This window comes from Mus pahari, chromosome 14 (assembly GCF_900095145.1).
Source record: "Mus pahari chromosome 14, PAHARI_EIJ_v1.1, whole genome shotgun sequence".
NCBI classification, from domain to species: domain Eukaryota; kingdom Metazoa; phylum Chordata; class Mammalia; order Rodentia; family Muridae; genus Mus; species Mus pahari.
Genome location: NC_034603.1, coordinates 12262710 through 12282441, shown reverse-complemented (window position 1 = coordinate 12282441; position 19732 = coordinate 12262710). Strand labels below are relative to the sequence as shown.

General features: G+C 44.1%; 1 protein-coding gene across 1 annotated transcript in view; it reads left to right on the top strand.

Moving 5' to 3' along the window:
• The first annotated feature begins 7670 nt into the window (after positions 1–7670).
• The window catches only part of Ttc1 (tetratricopeptide repeat domain 1), a 23015-nt gene continuing 10953 nt past the window's right edge, over positions 7671–19732 (top strand). The window contains exons 1-4 of the mRNA XM_021213202.2: positions 7671–7750; positions 9427–9789; positions 17011–17071; positions 19089–19201. Of these exons, the coding sequence (XP_021068861.1) occupies positions 9460–9789; positions 17011–17071; positions 19089–19201 (504 nt within the window). The 5' untranslated portion in view covers positions 7671–7750; positions 9427–9459. The remainder of the gene's footprint in view (positions 7751–9426; positions 9790–17010; positions 17072–19088; positions 19202–19732) is intronic.

Below are 19732 nucleotides of genomic sequence, written 5' to 3'. Positions count from 1 at the left end.
GGAGAGTTTCTTTGTATAATGAAAAGAAATAAATAACAAAGTTTTACAAAACCTTGGTGACCTATATTTAATACACCATCGCAATCATATTGGGGGACCACTGAATACTTTCGTTGTATATACTCAAAGACACAGGTTCTGTGAAATAGAAAAAAAAAAAAAAAAAACTGATTCCTATTGTGGTTTGAATGCATCTGGAAAGTTCTCCATAGCTTATTGCTTTCAGTTCTTAGTTCTCACATTAAGATATTATTTTGAGGTTATGGAGACATAAAAAACCTTGATCCTTGTGGGTGGACGTCCCAAGGATATGCCCACGCTTGGTTTCAGCCTACCTTCTGTTCCCTGAGCTGCTCTCAGGGACAGAACCACTCTATCATGCCCTCACACCCAGAACAGAGTTCTGAACCAGAACGGAAACTGTGGGACAAAACAAACCTTCCCTGCTCGCTGTTGTTTCTGTCATGTGTTTTAGTCACGGGAACACAGAAGTAACCGCGGTGGTCAGATGAAGTCTCCCATAGATGCAGATGTTTGAATACAGAGTCTCCAGTTGGGGGCGCTGTTTTGATATATTTAGAAGGTACGACCTTTCTGGAGGAAGTATGTCACTGGGGGTGGACCTCGAGGTTTCAAAGGGTAGCACCACTGCTAGTATGCCCTCTATGTTTCCTGTTTACGTTTCAAGAAATGAGCCCTCAGCTCAGCTTCTGCTGTGGGCATCCAGTTCCTGTCTCCTAATGACTCCATTCCACCATCATGGACTGTAACACAAACCCTTTAAATTACCTAACATTTATACCAATAAAAACTTGGGAGATGTAATCTGAGGGGAAAAAAAAAAAAAAAAAAAAAAACCTGTGCCTTTAACCCCAGCACTCAGGAAGCAGAAGCAGGCGGATTTCTGAGTTTGAGGCCAGCCTGGTCTACAAAGTGAGTTCCGGGACAGCCAGGGCTATACAGAGAAACCCTGTCTCGGAAAAAAAAAAAAAAAAAAAACTGCTACCTCTAGCTCAGAGAGCTAACTTTATTTTCTGAACTATATACAAAATATCTATTTACAAGCCTGATTCTACAACTAAACTACTAGCTCTTCAGAAATCTTTATGTATCATTCTACCAAACTAGTCTACCCTTCTCTTGAGCTCCTCCAAACCCAAGGGGGCTCCTTAGCTCTCTTTCCTAGAATCCTAGAATATTTTACCTGTGTCCTGCAGCAGCTTCTCTATTGTTTCTGCAAACCCAAAGAGGAAAACCCTATCTCTCACCCAGAGCTCTAGTTGCTCCCGAGAAAAGAAAGGGAGGGAAAGGAGGAAGAAGAGGGGGAGGGAGGAGTGGGCGAGATCTATCAAAGCTCCAATTGGGAGGCTTTTAGAGGCATTCCCAAACTGCATCTGACAAACATAGTATCTATTTAAGCTTTTATGTTTTGCCAAAAATTGAGTTTTCTACATACAGTCATCAAATATCCTGTAACCCTAACCCTCTGGAACGGCAAGTCCAAATCAACTATTTCTATAAGCTGCCTTGGTCACAGTGCTTTATCCCAGTAATAGAAAACTAACTAGTAATTAAAAGTGCCCAAAAGAAGTTGGTGTTCTTGGTTGTTCCCCCAGTGATTCATTGATGCTGTCAAATGTTGTGGGGAAAAGTCTGGTTTACACAACACATGCTGTCCTTTTCTTCTGGCTTCAAGAGAAGTCCAGAGGTTAAAGCTGTCATTTGGGTGCTCTTAACAAATACCTCCCATGTGTTAAAGGCTCAGCCACCACCCTGGGACACTCCTGGAAGGTGGTAGAAGTTTGAAGAGGTGGAACATACTCTGGGGATGATTGGTGACACATTCCCATGATCCCAACACTCAGAGGTCAGTTATCTCCTTCCACCAGGTAACTCCCAGGGATCAAACTCTCAGGGCTTCAGACTTGGCAGCAATCACCCTTACCTACTGAGCCACTTCATCAGCCTCTGACACCCATCTCTGCAGTGAAGCTTCATTGAGACACAAACATTCATATTTACGGCTACAGTTTCATAACAATAGTAGATAAGCGGCTGCCTCAGAGACAAAGTGACCAACAAAATACAAAGTGTCGATGCCCTCTCCCCGTGTAGAAATGTTTTCTAATCCTCAATAGAAAATTCTACTGTATTTTCCTCTAGTGGAAAAGACATGAAAAAGTTAGGTTAAGAAGCCAGGCAACCGGGCTTTACACCTGTAATTTAGCACAGGAGAGGCTGAGGCAGGAGGATTGTTATGAGTACAAAACTAGCCTGAGCTACATAATGAGTTCCAAACTAGCCTGTGCTGTGTAGAGTGAGATCCTTTCTCTAAACAAACAAAAGTTAAGTACCACGATTCCTGTAAAGGGGGAGGGGCTGTAAGAGGATAATTGGGGTCCGGAAGGAAAGCAGCTAGAAGTGCCATTGCTGTAGAAATTTTTAATCCCAGTCCAGGGTTTCTCCCCTGCCCTTGACAATTCAGTTCCCAGATAAAAGACACACATAACCTTTTTATTTACAAAAAAAAAACGTAAACAGCACAAGAGCTGGGCATATATCTACCCTCTATGCTATTAGAATCTACTTTCCTATCGATAACCCCCCAGTTTTTACTTAGTGTGTTTCATCTGGGCTGCTCTTAACTCCAGTTGATCAGCCCTCAGGGCCAGGTTTTCTTGAACACAACTAACTAATGGGGGCTTCTCCTCCTTCACCTTCTTCCCTGCCTTGTGGTTCTCCTCAGACCCTAAGCCTGGAATTCTAAACCTCACATATGTCTCTCCTGCCCAGCTATTAGTTGTCATCATCTTTAGTTACCAATCAGAAATAACTTGGGGGCAAGGTCATATAATGTCACTTGATAGACTTGTGGACCAAGTCCACAGGTCTTAGAGGCCGCACGTAGCATTACAACGCAGTTTCCCATTGGAAAGTTGGAGATTACTCTGTCCCCCATGCCCTCTGCTTGGACCAGGCCAGAGGCTGACTCTTTCTGGTCTGTGGTGAAGGGAATTCCTTTACATTCAGAAGGAGCAGGAAGATTCAGTGATCATTCGGTACTTAGAATCACGCTTGATATCCAGCTAGCGCTCAGCACACATCTCTTCCTGCAGACTCCTGGCCCAAAACTGGCCTAGCTGGGTGTGGTAGCACATGCTTGACATCCTCAGCACTCAGGAAGTGGAGGCAGACGGATTACTAGTTCAAAGTCCTATATAGCTACATAGCATGTTTGAAGCCAGTCTGAGCTAGGTAAAACCTTGTCCAGAAGAAAGAAAGAGGAAAAGGAGGGAGAGGAGAGAGACGGGGAGGGGAGGGGGGAATAGGGGTAGGGAGAGAGGGGAGGAGGGAGAGAGAGAGATGAGAGAGAGAAGGAGGAAGAGAGGGAGGGGCAGGGACTGAGAGAGAGAGAGGAAGGGACATCAACAGACAGATAGACAGACAGACAGACAGACAGACAGACAGACAGACAGACAGACAGACAGAGAGCAGGGCACAATGGAACACTCAGCACTCGGGAGACAGAAGCATGCAGATCTCTGTGAGTTCAAGGCCAGCCTGCTCCACATACTTAGACCTGGACTCAAAAGAAAAAAGAAAAAAAGACTTGGCTTCCTGCCTGACTTTACAAAGTACAAAATGCACACAGTACATTATGCTTTAACACAGGCATCAATATTTAATATAATAAGAGGCTGAAAATACGTTTCATAACTCAGAATAAATGATTTGTTCAGGCCGATGAGTCCTATGGGAAGGGCAAACGTGCAAGCTCACTGTTCTGTGTATAATGGAGGCTCGTCTCTTTTTTGGCCAAATGACCAAGGTTGAGGGCAAATGGGGGCGGGGCAGCTGGGAGCAGGATGCTGGCCGTGCCAACTTCCTGGGTAACTCCTCCCAAGACTTCGAGTCCCAGTTACACATGGTACCTTCATCCATCCATTGCCAGCCACAGAGATCTCATTTGCAGCCGGGCTCTGAGCCAGTTGTCTGAAACGGAACAATTACGGGATTTTTGTGCCAAGTATACACCCAGAAATATTCTTGTAGGGATAAATGACTTTTCTTTTTGTTTTTGCACTTGATGTAGTCTATCTGTCCTGTGTTTTACTCCTTTAGAAGAACGTATGCCCTGTGGCCAGACAGACTTTATACCCTTGCTCTGTGCTTCCCTTCATAACTGGCGTGAGGGTCGGAGGTCAGACTTTAAACTTTCTGACCCTTAGTCTTGACATTGTAATTATGGTACTTACTGATTTTACATATTTCCACAATAAATATTTGAGTTCTAGAGCTGGGGCTATGGCTCAGTTAGTTGAGTCAAACCCTAAACTGAATAAAACCAGGTGTTGTGGTGCATGCCTGTAATCCCAGCACTGGGGGGGGGGGGGAAAAGAGAGGATTGGAGATCAGCTAAATTTTGAGCTCAAGGTCAGCCCAGGATACGTGTCTTAGATAAGTGAATAAATGCATGAATGAAGTAGGTTAAAGAGACCTATTTGGGTTCCTGTTTTGTCCTGAGAAAATCTCTAGATTTCTGTACAGGAAATCAAGCAGACAAGAGTCCTGCACTTGTGGATCTTTCGATCAACTGGAGGGCATCATACCAATCAAGTAAATAAATGTTCAGATTCTTCCAGGTGGCGATGGAAAGGCAGGAGACCATGTGATCGAGTGAGACACTTAAGTGTCAGTAAGGGAATATCTGCAGAAAGAGTTCAAGCATGACATGGAGCAGCTGTCACCAGTGTCACACAGAAGACACAGTGCGCAAAGGTCTGGAGAAGGGAAAAGAATCCCTGCACAGTTAGGAATAGCAAGTGGCTAAGGGGGAGAGGGACACCGGCAGAAAAAGAGGCGGAATCTCACAAGTCTAGGGGGTCACAGTAAGGAATTTCAGGTTTTATTGTAGCCATAGTAGGATAGAAAGTTATGTGAAATGGTTACGTATGGAAGTCAGAAGACAGCTCAGGGGAGTTGATTCTCTTCTACATTGTGAGTTCCGAGGCTCAAACTCAGGTAGTCAGCTTTGGCAACAGGGGCCTTTACCTACTGAGCCATCTCACTGGCCCGTTTTGTTTTGTTTTGTTTTGTTTGAGGCAGGATCTATGTATAATCCAGGCTAGCCATGAACCCAGAATCCTCCTGCTTCTGTTCCTTCCACACAGTCTTAAAACCCCTTTCCAACTGAATGTCCCTCCTTCCTACTCCCTGCATCTCTCTATCTGCCCTCCTGACTTCCTCTCCTGCTCGACGGTTCTTTTTCCTATGTTCACTTCCTGTCACCTGGTTAGTTGTGAACTCTCTCAATAGCCCAGGTGGACTCATCTGAAAATTTCAACCTTCCAACCTCATCTTTGAGGAAGTAACTGGGATTACAGCAGGCCCAGAAAAAAAAAAAGTGTCAGTAGCTAATATATAAATACATTTTTTGCCAGCATTTTTTTTTTCAGATGGGTATTCACTATCTAGACGCAGCTGATCTAGAACTCACTACGCCCAGACCACGTACCCAGTCTGGCCACAAAGTTCTGTGGTCTAACTGCCTCCACCTCCCAAGCACTGAGATTATACCCATGAGCAGCACCTCATCTACCTGCTCTGGTGGATTTTAAAGTTACACTGTTTAAAGGAGTTGGAAACTGGGCAGAGGTGGTGCACACCTTTTATCCCAGCACTTGGGAGGCAGAGGCAGGCCGATTTCTGAGTTCAAGGCCATCCTGGTCTACAGAGTGAGTTCCAGGACAGCCAGGGCTACACAGAGAAACCCTGTCTTAAAAAAAAAAAAAAAAAAAAAAGGACGTGGTATATTTTTTCAATGTTTTTATCACAGTAAATATTTACTCAGAAAAATTTAAGACAAACTCCTGACATTAGTTCATCTTTTCAAGTGAACCAAATTCCATAAACAACTATGGAAAACCACACCAGAATTGTATACTTTTTGTTTCTTTCATTTAGTATTAGTATTTAGCAAGAAAGGGAGAGATAGAGAGAGAGGTGGATAAAGGGGTGTGAATGACATGTAGGTGTGGATGAGAAGACAACATGAAGGGACTGGTTCTCTCCTTCTACCACATGTTCCTGGAGATCAGACTCTGGCCATCAAGCTTGCTGGCAAGTGCCTTATCGTCATCTCTCATCTCCCTAGCCCCACACAATTTGACAACCTTATTTGTCAGAAAATTACAAGTCAGAGATATGGTTCATGCTTCACTGGGTATGAGTATGTCTTATGTTTCATTTCAGTGTTAATTCTTTTTTTTTTTTATCATTCTGTAATAAATTTTATAGCTCTGGCTGCCCTGGAACTCACTCTGTAGACCTCGCTGACCTCAAACTCAGAAATCCGCCTGCCTCTGCCTCCCATGTGCTGGGATTAAAGGCGAGTGCCACCACTGCCCGGCTTCTGTGTTAATTCTTAAAGTATCTACATTTAAAAACAAATAAATCAAAGGAACAGTATTTCTGTCTATGAAATTTTATATAACTCTCTGGATTTTTTTTTTTTTTTTTTTTTTTTTGGTTTTTTGAGACAGGGTTTCTCTTTATAGCCCTGGCTGTCCTGGAACTCACTTTGTAGACCAGGCTGGCCTCGAACTCAGAAATCCGCCTGCCTCTGCCTCCCGAGTGCTGGGATTAAAGGTGTGCGCCACCACGCCCGGCTTGGAATTTTTTTTAATTTTACTATTATCTAATTAACTTATCTGGTGTGCATGAGTGTTTGCTTACATGTATGCCTGTTTACCTTGTGTGTGCCTAGTGGCCATGAAGTTCAGAAAAGGGTCTTAAATGCCCTAGAACTGGAGTTACAGTTGTTGTAAGCTGCTATGTGGGTACTGGGGATTGAACCCTGGTCCTCGGAAAGTGCAGTCATTGCTCTCAACTGCTAAGTCCTGTTTCCTAGCCCCTTGTGGGAATGCATGACTGAGCCTAGGAAAGACTTTAACCAGACTTGATGAAAGGCTACTTTCCTTCCCTACGTCTTTTTAATTTTCTCCATCTTTGCTATCATGTCACAAGAAGAGTGGCATTGTTTCAATTTTTTGCAAATCTCTGATTTAATACAGGACAGATGAAGTCCTGGAGGTCTAACTCACAAGTAGAAGGGCTTGCCTAACAGCTAGAATAATCCACTTCTTTTTGTATTCCTTCTGTTGCAGTATATCAGAAGACAACCTCTGGTAAGCGCTGTACAGTCATGAGAAAACGAGTGGAAAAGTGTGTAATATTTAGTGTTTCGAAAACTGTTACCCTTCTAACATCTCTTGAAAGGCACTTTGGAAACTACTGGAAAGAAATGTTTATTTAGGGACGAAGTCTGTTTTCGGATTCTTATGCACATTTCTAGCACGAGGGGTGCCAGAATAAAGACGGTTTTTTTTTCTCTTTTTTTTTCTTTTCTTTTTTTTTTTTTGTTTTTTCTTCAGAATAAAGACGTTTTTAAAGCCACAAGCAGTCGCGTTTGAAAAATTACTTTGTGCTAAATGACAGGATTTGACGTAACTCAAGATGGCAGCTGCGGCTCACAGTACTGAGCCGTACAGTGACGTCACACAGCTACTTCCGCTCACTCTCTTCGAGTTGGCCACTACATGTCCCAGAATGCTTTGCCAGCGATGGTGCCATTGGCCGGTGCGGCCGGAAGTGCACCTGACGCGGGGGGAAGCAGAAGGACTCGGAGGCTGGAGCGGTGGAGAGCGGAGCTGGGAGGTTGTGGAGCCCGTCGTGGGTCTCGCGGCGTTCGGTGAGGACTGTGGCCGGGGACAGGCGCGGGGTCGCGCGGGGACGGGCTTTTCTAACCTTGACTCCTAGCCGGGATGGGCGCGACGTCCGCGTAGAGGCGAAGCCTGCGCGTCCTGACCCTCGCTTTTAACTTTTCCTGGAACAGGCTAGGACGAATTGGGACTTGAACGCGACACTGGGTCATTGGCCTGGTTTTGCTGCGACCAGAGGGGTGGCAGGCACCGCAGAGGTTGTGACTCAGCTTCTAGAGCAGCTGTGGTTAATAGGATGCACGTAAAATCGTCGGAGTCGCTTAAAACAAAAATAGAGATGCTCTGACCTGACTGCAGACCAATGTTGTCAGGATCTGGGCAGCAGAGTGGCGCAGCGAGGGTTGAGAACCGGCTCTTCCGAGGCTGAGTTCTGAGTCCCTGGAGGATGCCTGTGGGAACATCTGCGCAAAGGCTCCCCTTCCAAAATTAGCTACCTAAGCTATACCACTTGCATTTGTTTACGATGATAAGCACGGTTTGGGCACAGATGCCATCTTGGGCTCCATAAGAAACTTATTCTTCGGCTTCCGGTGGTGTTAGAGGCCCAGTCGGACTTCATTGTTTCCTGTTGACAACTTGGTCATTTATTCTGAACAAAGATTAGAACCGTGTCTTTTGTGCTTTTTCCTTTTTTCCTGCAGCTGTTTTGGATTCTGTCTAATTTTTGCCATCCAGCAAACTGCAGGACGTGGAAAAGTCACATTAAAATCAGTCTTTTAATTTAGGGTATGGATCGAGGGTGTGGTTCAGTTGTTAAAATGGCTTATGTGTACCACAAAGTCTGAGAGTCTGTCCCCAGCACCAGTGGGAAGTGGGGATGTTAGTCTTGGTATAAGTCTGATACCATATTTGATCAGCAAGACTATCAGTTAAAATGATCATTGGCATTGAGTGTGAGTTTATTATACTCTAGTTTGGGGCTGGAGAAGGGGCTAATACAGGGTCTCATAGCCCAGGCTAGCCTCACATTTGCTGCTGTGTAGCCAAGGATGACCTTGAACTTCTGATCTTTCTAACTACATCTCCCAAATGATGAGACTGCAGGAATGGGCCACCACAATTGGTGATATCCTGTTTTTAAAAATGACGTCCTTGAACAGGCATAGTCCATACTCCTTTAATCCAGCAATGGGGAGGCAGAGGAAGATGGATCTCTGAGATCAAGGCCGGCCTGATCTACAAAGCAAGTTCCAGAAGAGCCAGGGTCACACAGAGAATCCTTGTCTCAAAAAAAAAAAAACAAAACAAAACAAAGCAAAACAAAAAAAAAAAGACAACAACAACCAAACCACAAAATAATAATACTTATAAGACAAATAAATAAAAATAATGACTCCCAGTCAAAGAAAGTCAAGCTGTGTTTGGCAGGGTTGTATGTAGAAATTTGTTTAGGTGTGAAAGACAGAAGGAATTTAAGACTGTATACAGCTGGGCAGTGGTGGCACACGCCTTTAATCCCAGCACTTGGGAGGCAGAGGCAGCGGATTTCTGAGTTCGAGGCCAGCCTGGTCTACAGAGTGAGTTCCAGGACAGCTAGGCTACACAGAGAAACCCTCTTTTGAAAATAACAACAACAACAACAACAAAAAGACTGCATGCATACATAGATAACTATCACTTCATAAAACATTTTTCTTTTTTCCAGACACTTAGCCGCGCCTTCCTCCCTGAGCTCAGCATGGAGGAAAAGTCAGAAGACGGTAAGGTTCCAGAAGATCTGTTCAATGGTCTGAAAGTCACAGATCCTCAAGAAGGAGAGTCTGCCAGCCCCGTGGTTCCTCATCCCGAGGGTCAGCATTCCGAGAGCAAGCTGCTGAGGGACGCTCAAGCCCATCCCCAAGATGACCATGGAGAAGAGGAATGTTTTCATGACTGTAGTGCCTCATTTGAGGAGGAACAGCCAGGGGCGCACATGGCAGGGAACAAAGCCAGCGACGATTCTAGCTCCGAACTGGATGAAGAATACCTAATTGAACTGGAAAAAAACATGCCAGAAGAAGAGAAACAGGTAAATAGTTGTGGATAATGCGCCACCTAAGCTACTTGTATTGGTGGTGGTGGTGTTTGGGGGGGATGTGGTCTCTCAGTGTCCTCTTGACTGGACTGAAACAATATATAGAATGACCCTGTAGCAGTTCTTTTGCCTCTGCCTCCCAAATGCTAGGGTTACAGGCCTCAGTCACCATGCCTAGCTAGCTTAAAACCCATCTAAATTTTTTTTTTAAGCCAAGAGCTGTAAGGCTTCGGGCTAAGGATTTGAGTTAATTCCTCATGCAGCTGTGAGCCAGCAAAGGAAGACTTTTTTTTTTTTTTTTTTTTAATTAATTAATTAATTAATTAATTGGATATGAGTAAGCCACCATTGCTCTCTTCAGACACATCAGAAGAGGGCATCAGACCCCATTACAGATGGTTGTGAGCCACCATGTGGTTAGTGGGACTTGAACTCAGGACCTCTGGAAGAGTAGTCAGATGGTTGTGAGCCACCATGTGGTTAGTGGGAATTGAACTCAGGACCTCTGGAAGAGCAGTCAGTGCTCTTAACCACTGAGCCATCTCTCTTGCTCCCCATTTAAATTTTAATTCATTACTTTGTATATGTTTTAGGTCAGGGTATGTGATGGTTTGTATATGCTTGGCCCAAGGATTGACACTGTTGGGAGGTGCGGCCTTATTGAAGGGGTGTGGCCTTGTGTGTGTGGGCTGTAATATCCTTGTCTTAACTACCTGGGAGCTGGTCTTTCACTAGCAGCCTTCAGATGAAGGCGTAGAACTCTCAGTTCTGCCTGCACGTGCCTGCCTGGATGCTGCCATACTCCCACCTTAATGATAATGGACTGAACCTCTGAACCTGTAAGCCAGCCTCAATTAAATGTCCTTTATAAGACTTGGCCTTGGTCGTGGTGTCTGTTCACAGCAGTAACACCCTATCTAAGACAGGGTATGACCACGTAGCCCAAGCTAACCCCCAGTCTTCCTACCTTCACTTCCCTAGTGCTGTGATATAGACACACAAAACCAAAACCTGAGCATTCAGTTTAACAAAGAAATTGCTGGCTTTTTCCTTTGTATTTAGAATTCTGTCGTCTACCTTAAAGATCTATAACATGCTTGTAATACGTATGTACACACATACCTATAGCTTCTTGAGTTTTTGTGGCATAACCAAATCCAAGTTCTTACAAATGCAGGCCAGGCGCTCTACTGCTAAACTTTATCTTCATCACCACCTTCTGCTTTGTTTTTTAAATGATCACTCCTAAGGTAAGTTGCTGAATTTCTGTAACAAACTTCGTGTAAACTTATTTAGCACTATGTTATGGATTGCGCTTGTTAATCCTGAATACCTTGGTGGCATTGTAACTACAGAGCATGGTTAAGTGTCAAGGAACACATTGTGAAGCATAGTAGCTATTTGTTGGAAACCTCCAGTGTACCAGCTACTAAGCTAAGATGTTTTTGTTTTAAGTCAGTGTGTGAGTGGTTAGGACTAAGACCATGCACTTAATAGATGGTAAAACTGATTTTCCAACTCAGGTCTCCTGATCCAAGTCTAAAGTGTGGTGTAGCATTTAATAGTAAAACATCATTCTCAGCTTCCTTGTCTTGGAGCTGCCCTCCTGGGGCCCTCCTTTATTACCCGACAAGAAAGTAGTCAGAGAAGGTTCCATGGTATTTGAGCTTATCTTCAAAGAGCTTGAGTGAGGATTGTAGTTTAGGCCACCAAAGGGTTATTTAGTGAAGTGGTTGGTATACAGTATCAAAGGAATATTAGATAACACGTGTGGCAGATTCAGGTTCTATAAAGAGTCACTAAAATGGATTTCTCATGAGGTAATCATTTTACAAAGCTGAGAGGAGATCCAGCAACATACTTATAAAAGGGATGGATCTCTGACTAGAGATAAGGCCTTACTACAAGATGAGCATGCCTTGTTACTACCATGTGCTATGACCTTAGCAAAAGTGTTAGATAGGACCTAGGACAGGATCATAGGACAACCTGAATCAGGTTTTCACGGGCATGGGTAGCTGAGATTACAGGCGTAGGCTACCTGCCCTGTTGGTTTCCTCTTGAGATGAGCTCTTAAACTGTAGCTCAGGACTTGAACTCGTCATCCTCTTGCCTTAGCTTCCTGCACACAGGCATTGGTGGCATATCTCACATGCTTTTCTTACTATAAAATCTATTTTAACATGAAAGTTATCTTTGGGGAGCGGCAGATAGAGTAGGGTAGGGAGGATTTTGAGATACAGGTCTCATGTAGCTAGCCCTGGCTAGCTTCACACACTATGTAGCTTAAGATGACCTTGTACTTTTAATCCTCCTTTTAGTCCTGCCTTCCAGGGGCTGAGATTATAGGCATTCACCATATCTAACTTAACTTACTATATTTCCTGCAGTGTGTTTCATCAGAAGAGAAATGAAGAGCAAAGATAATCAAGTTCATGAACTATCTTAACAGAACTATCTCAGCAAATTAAATCAAATATCGTTTAACCTTACAGAAACATACTTTTAGAAAGTCAGTGTAGGGTTCAATTTATAACATCCATGTCAAACATTTAGTAGCCAAGCCAGTCCATTAGTTCCAGCACTTAGGAGATAGAGGCTGGCAGATTGAAGTTCAAAGCTAGACTGGTCTGCAAAGTGAGATCCAGCACGGCTAGGACTACACAGAGAAATCTTGTCTCAAAATACAAAACAAATCAAAACAAAAAGTCAGTAGCCAGACAATGGGTATGTGCCTTAAACTCAGGAACTTACCCGAGCTAAGGCTGTGCTCTACCGCTGAGTTACCCCAGCCCTCCATTAGCTGCTCTTTACTTTCTGCTAGTATTATAAGGAATTTTTGTGAAATTATCATAGAAGAAATGTTCTCACTGGTTATTTCAGATTATTAGGAACAGGAGAGTATCATACCTGATTTTATGGAGATTATGACACTGGAAAAAAATCCAACAATGAGCCAAAAAAGTGAAACTTTTCAGCCTTAATCTAGTACCTTTAAGATGTGAATAGACTACGTGTGTAGTCGATGTGCTTGTCCTTGCATGCAATCACAATATAAGAGAGGCTGAGGCAGGAAAGTTGCTGAGTTACAAGCTTGAGGCAGCCTGGGCAGCACCCTCTCTTAAAACAACCCAGGACATTAGACCAGGAGGGCTATCCCAGCGTGAAAAGTCGCTCGTGCCAAGCTGATGCTGGTCCCACATGATGGCCTTTGACCTTCACATGCCCCTGCCACACATGCCCACATACAGACTAAATACATTCCCAGAAAAATTTAAAAATTGATGGTTAAGCCGGGTGGTGGTGGCACACACCTTTAGTCCCAGCAATTGGGAGGCAGAGGCAGGCGGATTTCTGAATTCGAGGCCAGTCTGGTCTACAAAGTGAGTTCCAGGACAGCCAGGGCTACACAGAGAAACCGTGTCTTGAAAAACCAAAAAAAAAAAGGGGGGGGGACTGGAGAGATGGCTCAGCGGTTAGGAGCACTGACTGTTCTTTCGAAGATCCTGGGTTCAAATCCCAGCAACCACATGGTGGCTCACAATCACCCATATTGAGATCTGGCGCCCTCTTCTGGAATGTCTGAGGACAGCTACAGTGTACTTACATATAATAAATAAATAAAAAAAAAAAGAAAGAAAGAAAAACCAAAAAAAAAAAATTGATGGTTAAAAAAATGACAGAAGCTTGTACTAATATTGGGAATTTAACTTGCCATATCGCTTCAATGACACGCAGATAATTACTTATCTTGTTGTCGGATGCACGTGTGGAGGACAGAGGCCACGGTCAGGCTTCTTCCTCAGTTCCTTACTCTCTGAGACAGAACAATCTCTCACCAACCTGGAGCTCACTCACTTCTGCTAAGGCTGGCTGGCTAGCCATCAAGCCCACAGATGTAGCAGGAGCTTCTGATCTTTGTGTCCTTGGCACTAGGATTTCATATATTTACCACTGCGCCAGGGTTGCTGTGGGTCTAAGCTCAGTTTTTTGTTTCAAGTGTTTCGAGTGTCTATAAGTGTTCTACCTGCACATCTGTGTATCACGTGTGTGCCCTCATGTCTGGGAAGCTACAAGAGTGTGTTGGATCCCAGAAACTGGAGTTACAGGTGCTATAAACTTCTGTGTGGGCACTAGGAATTGAGCCAGGGTCCTCCAAAAGAGCAGTGAGCTCTCCTAACCGCTGAATCATCTCCAGGTTCAGGAACAGAGCAGGTAGATAATGGCATCTGTATTGATTGGGTATTGTGCTTGAGTGAATGTTTATGCTGTGTATTTTGCAGTAGTTACTTAATAAAGCTGCAAAGGGAAGCAGAACATTACTGATAGAATGATTTGGGAAGTATTTTGCTAAGTGAGGCTCTTTGTATGTTGAACACATGCAATCATTCATAATGGCAGTTCTAGGAAATGTGACACCCTCTTCTGAACTCAAAAGGCACCAGGCACATGTGTGGTACACAAACATATATGTAAGCAGAACTCTCATGCACATAAAAATGTAATAAAAATATTTATATTTTATTACATTTATTTCTTTTACTTACAGTCAAGTAGAAATGGGTGGGTGGGTGTGCCTAGCTCCTGTGTCCTTTTTATTCAGTCAATGATCCTCTGTGTAGGGAATGATCCCTCCCACAGTAAGACGAGTATTGCCACATCAATTAATATGATAAGCATGATTCAGTTCCCCAAGACATGCCTGGAGACCCATTATCCAGGGGATTCTAGGTTCTGCCAAATTTACACTTAATATTGACTGTCACATTTGGGTATGCTCAGCGACCAGAGAATCTACTCAGAGACCTTAAGTTCAGCATTCTCTGCATTTGTAAGCATGTGCAACAAAAAAATTATCACCGTTCTTGGGCCACCAATGCTCCATTTGTTTGACCTGAACATAACCTACTGACTCTACCATTGTACCCGTATGCACACCTACTCTTGATGGCCTGGGCAGTGTCGTAGGTGGCTGGGGTTTTTTGTTTGTGTTGGTTTTAGGTCTGGTTCTGCTTTGAGGCGCGGTCTCCTTCTGTCGCCCAGCCTAGCACTCACATGTAGCACTCACGTCCTCTCCTCTCCCTGCAAGAGTCTCACCTGGCTGGCTGCTTACTCTGAGCCCGTAGAACCGCCCACAGGAGTTCTGCCTCAGAGAACGTGAGAAAGGACGTCAAGATTAGAGTTAAATGTCCCTAAAGATGGAACAGAAGCTGACAGATGAATTAAAATGGCTGTCACCTACATTTCTTCTGTGGTATCTTAGCTGCTCAGCATCCAGCCCTGCACTCCTCTTTGCTGGCCTCTCTTGCATTGACATCGCACTGAGTGGCTACAGCATGTGTCTGTCACTCCCATTCCTAATTGACGAGTCAGGGAACTATGTGTGTGGCTTATTGGATATTTCTGACCAAGCCCTTGAATCTAAACCAAGTGAGGCAAAGATGAGGAGCTTGACTGGAGCTTTACTTGCCGCCTTTCAGTCTGTCTTGACTAGCTAGACTAAGCGCTTTGATTTTCTTCTGAGCTCATCAGAACTGCTTTGCACCCTAGCTGACTTGAGTTTTCCCCATTGGTACTTGGTTCCTCGTATCTTTTCCTAAAGATACCCCTGATACATTTTGCTTAGGGTTGTTTTTCTGGTGTTCAAAACCTGTAGCTAGTGCAGTAGAGAGCACTGCAATCAGGTCACCTCTCATGAGGCGTGTTGGGGACTTGATCTTTTTTTTTTTTTTAAAGATTTATTATGTAAGTAAGTACACTGTAGCTGTCTTCAAACACCCCAGAAGAGGGCGTCAGATCTTCTAAAGGATGGTTGTGGGCCACCATGTGGTTGCTGGGATTTGAACTCTGCACCTTTGGAAGAGCAGTCAGGTGCTCTTACCCGCTGAGCCATCTCACCAGCCCCAGGGATATGATCTTAATGTTACGTTTTCCTCTCTTCTTGCTGCCAGTCATTTAGCTGTGTCCTCTCTGGCAGCCCTCCTCAGAGGTGGCACCCTATAGGGAAGAGTGTGGCACCCTATAGGAAAGGGTGTGGATAGGGAAGGTATGCTTGCTTTTACTTTGGTGCTGGCTGTTAGATGGCAGAGCCTAGAGTATGCTAGGCAGATGTGCTAGTGCTAGCATGCTGTAACATGAAATGAATTATTGTTGTACCTACACAAATGGTTGTCTGGCACACAGTAGATACCATAAAGAGTGGCATCAGTTCACACCTACCTTTTAGCATCCTTACCAAAATTCAACTGCTTTGTTTGATCCAACATCTAATAATACATGGCCTTTTCAAGCAGTATATATTAACAAGTCTTCTCAAGAGAAGTGCGTTTTTTATTTTGGTTTCTAGTTTTTTTATTGTTTTTGTTTGTTTGTTTTTGTTTTTGAAAAAAAATTAAAAAAAAAAAACAAAAACAACATGCCTGGCTCTGCCTCCAGAATGTTGGTATTAAAGGTGTACACCACTACCACCAGGCATGGGTCTTAATCTTCAGAGTACCAGTTATTTAGGTCTTAAGCTTCTCTTGTACACGAAATATACATGCTTATGTTATTATTTTCCTTTCAACGTTTTTGTTTAGTCAGAGATTTCAGATTTTAACAAAATGGAGGCGAGGCTTCCCTGGGTGGGTGTGTGTGTTTACTTGCTTTTGTGGGGATCGAATAGAACACTGTCCAGATGTGGAAGGTAAGCCTCCAGAGGGTCCTGCCAGGGGGCCCTGGAGCAACCACGTTGTTAGGGTGTTCCCTGAAGGAAGCACATACCAGATACAGCTTGTTCCATCTTTCCTCTGTGGGCAGCACTTGGTCCTTGTTTGATGCACTTTAAGTCGTCTATATAAGTTGCTGAGTTATTAGAAGCTAAGAGGAGAAAGTCTCAAGTTTGAGTTTTGGTTTTTTTGTTTTTTTTTTTCTTGCTACAAGGACCCTCCATGCCCTGACTGTCCTGGGACTTGCTCTGTAGATCAAGCTGGCCTTAAATTCACAGAGATTAACCAGCCTCTGCCTTCCAGAGTGCTGTGACTAAAGGCATGCACCACCACTGCCGGCTTTAACTTTTGATTTTTGACACAGGGTCTCAGTTGTAACCCCGGCTGGCTTCAGCTTCTCAGCAGTCCTTCTTCTCAGCCTCCTGAATGCTAGACTACAACGTGACCCCCACCCCCCATTTCACTTATAATAGTGTGAGAAACGCTATAAGTATTTGGTCTCTTTCAGAAAAGAAGAGAAGAGAGCACTAAACTGAAGGAGGAGGGGAATGAGCAGTTTAAGAGAGGAGGTGAGTTCTGCACTGCTGGAATTGCTCATTCAGCCCTTGTCCTCTCACGGGCCCACACACAGCAGAGAACAGTTGCCAAGGGCCTGGCTCCTGCTTCGCCACAGCAGGACTAATCCATCCTCAGTCGCAGTGAACAGTTAACATGAGGCTCTTGCACCAGCATCATCTTTCTCTTCTGTGGTTTTGCTTTTAATCGAGGTGTTAAGGAGAAAGCTCTTTGGCTACTGCTTTGGAAAACCCTAACCCTAATGTGTTGATAAAAGGAGCATCCCTGACCCCATATGCTACCTTCCTGAAAGAGAAGTCATTTACTACATTTTTATTGTTTATTTAGGTTTTTTTTTTCTTTCTGGCTTTTGAGACAAGATCCCACTCTGTAGGCCAGAATAGACTATAATGCTCCTGCCTCAGCCTCCTAAGAGCAGAGCTTATAGATATTTGCTGACACACCTGCTTGCTTGCTTTCATGTGTCCTTGTCTGTGATTATTGGTTAGATTTTAGTTCTTGTGACAAAATATCCAAGGCAGGCTAACTTTATAAAGAAAACAGGCTCATTTGGCTCAGTTTTGTAGGCTAAGAGTCAAAAAATAGCAGTGGCTGCTTTGGTAAGGGTCTCATGCCAGATGGTGGGAATGTGTCCAAGAGGAAGGGCTAACATCTCAGACCACACAAGAAAGGAAGGATGGAGAGGCTAGGGAGAAGGATCAGGCCTGCTAACCACTCCCTCTAAAATGCCCTCCAGGACCACCCCTGCTTCCCTTCTAGGGCAGCAGCACTCACCTGAGGACCTGCCAGTAGACTCTGGTTTTGCAGATCTCCTCCACCAAACACACGGCACACTGCAGGAACGCGCTTCCTTCAAACCCGCGCAGTGCTCTTTCCTGTGCTCTTTGCTTAAGAGTGTGTTCATGGGCTTCACAGAGGCAGAGGCAGGTGGATTTCTGAGTTCGGGGCCAGCCTGGTCTACAAAGTGAGTTCCAGGAAAGCCATGGCTACACAAAGAAACCCTGTCTCGAACACCAAAAAAAAAAAAAAAAAAAAAAAAAAGAAGTGTGTTCATGCTTTCCAGCAGTACACTTAGTGTTTTGCAGTCTGTCACATTTCAGAGTGCACATGCCTAAGAGCTCTCATGTTTTCTAATACTGGGTCTTAGATTAATTTTTCCTCATGATTTCCTTTTTTCTTCTTTCCCTCTCCCTCCTTCCCTTCCCCCCCAAGAAAAGTTCAGGCTATGTAACCTTGGAACACACTATGTAGAGCCTGTTTCTGCCTCCCTATTGCTAATATTAAAGGTATGTGCCACCATACCTAGCTAGCTGGTTTCCTTGAGGTTTTTTTGTTTTTGTGGGGAGGGGGTGGTGGTTTTTTTTTGTTTTGTTTTGTTTTTGAGACAGTCTCACCAGGTAGGTCTGGCTGTCTTGGATCTCACTATGTGAACCAGGATGACCTCGCTTGCCTTTGCCTCCCATGTGCTAAGATTTAAATGTGTGTGCTACCATGCCCCACCTTGGCTTTTTTTTTTTAATACTGAAATCAATAGTTTGATCCCTCCCTCCCATCCCTAGTGCTAGGGACTAGTTTAACACTATGCACATACTAATCAAACATTCTGTCAATGAGCTACACCCTAAACCTTAGAATTGTCTTCTTCACTTCGAATCATAGACCTCACATTGTACCCTTTTGCCCATCCAGTCCCCTAAACACTTTGGAAATTCTTTTCTAAATTGCTGAACCAAAAGAAAGCTGAACAGTGAGGACATGCTACTGATCTGAGTGAGACTTGAGGGCTCTTGACTGACAGGATGTTCATCAGTTCACCAGTATTGTGCCTGATACCATTGGGATTAACAGGCAACTGTGTCTTTACAGACAGAGTGGGGGAATGATGTTTAAAACCTAATAACCTAAGACCATCTTTTCATTAGAAACTTTGGTCCTGTGAGTAGGAAACTGCGTTGAGATTCAACAAAATAAAATCATAATGACTGTTCCATCTTATGGTATTATCCTCAGATTACGTGGAAGCTGAGAGTTCTTACAGTCAAGCCCTTCAGATGTGCCCAGCCTGTTTCCAGAAAGATCGATCTGTTCTGTTTTCAAATAGAGCTGCTGCCAGAATGAAACAGGTAGGAGCTAGTTTGCTTTTCTGTAATTGCATGATCCCCAGTGCTCCTAGGCTCATGCATGATCTTCTGGTGCTCCATAGGGTCATTTCTCTCCAAAACTAGTGCAAGCACTTCAGGTTGTGTATTTCCCTGATGAAAAGGGTACTGAGAGGCTAGAAAAATACTTAGAAGAACTTGGCTGCTCAGGTTCATGTTAACACTACTCATTAAAGTAGCAGGCCGAATCCTTGGATGAAGGCAGCCTGACAAATCCCCTAACTAAGGCGGGTTAGTGGAGCAGGAAGCCAAGTAGTGCACACCTCAGAATACCTGTAGCTGCTGCTTTTAGACTTCTGGAATTGTAAAGACCTGGAGGCACAGAAAACCACTAGTTAAAACTCCAGCTGAGGGGGTTGGAGTGATGGCTCAATGGTTAAGAGCACTGACTGCTCTTCTGGAAGTCCTTAGTTCAATTCCCAGCAACCACATGGTGGCTCAAAGCCATCTATAATGGGATGTGATGCCCTCTTCTGGTATGGCTGAAAACAGCTA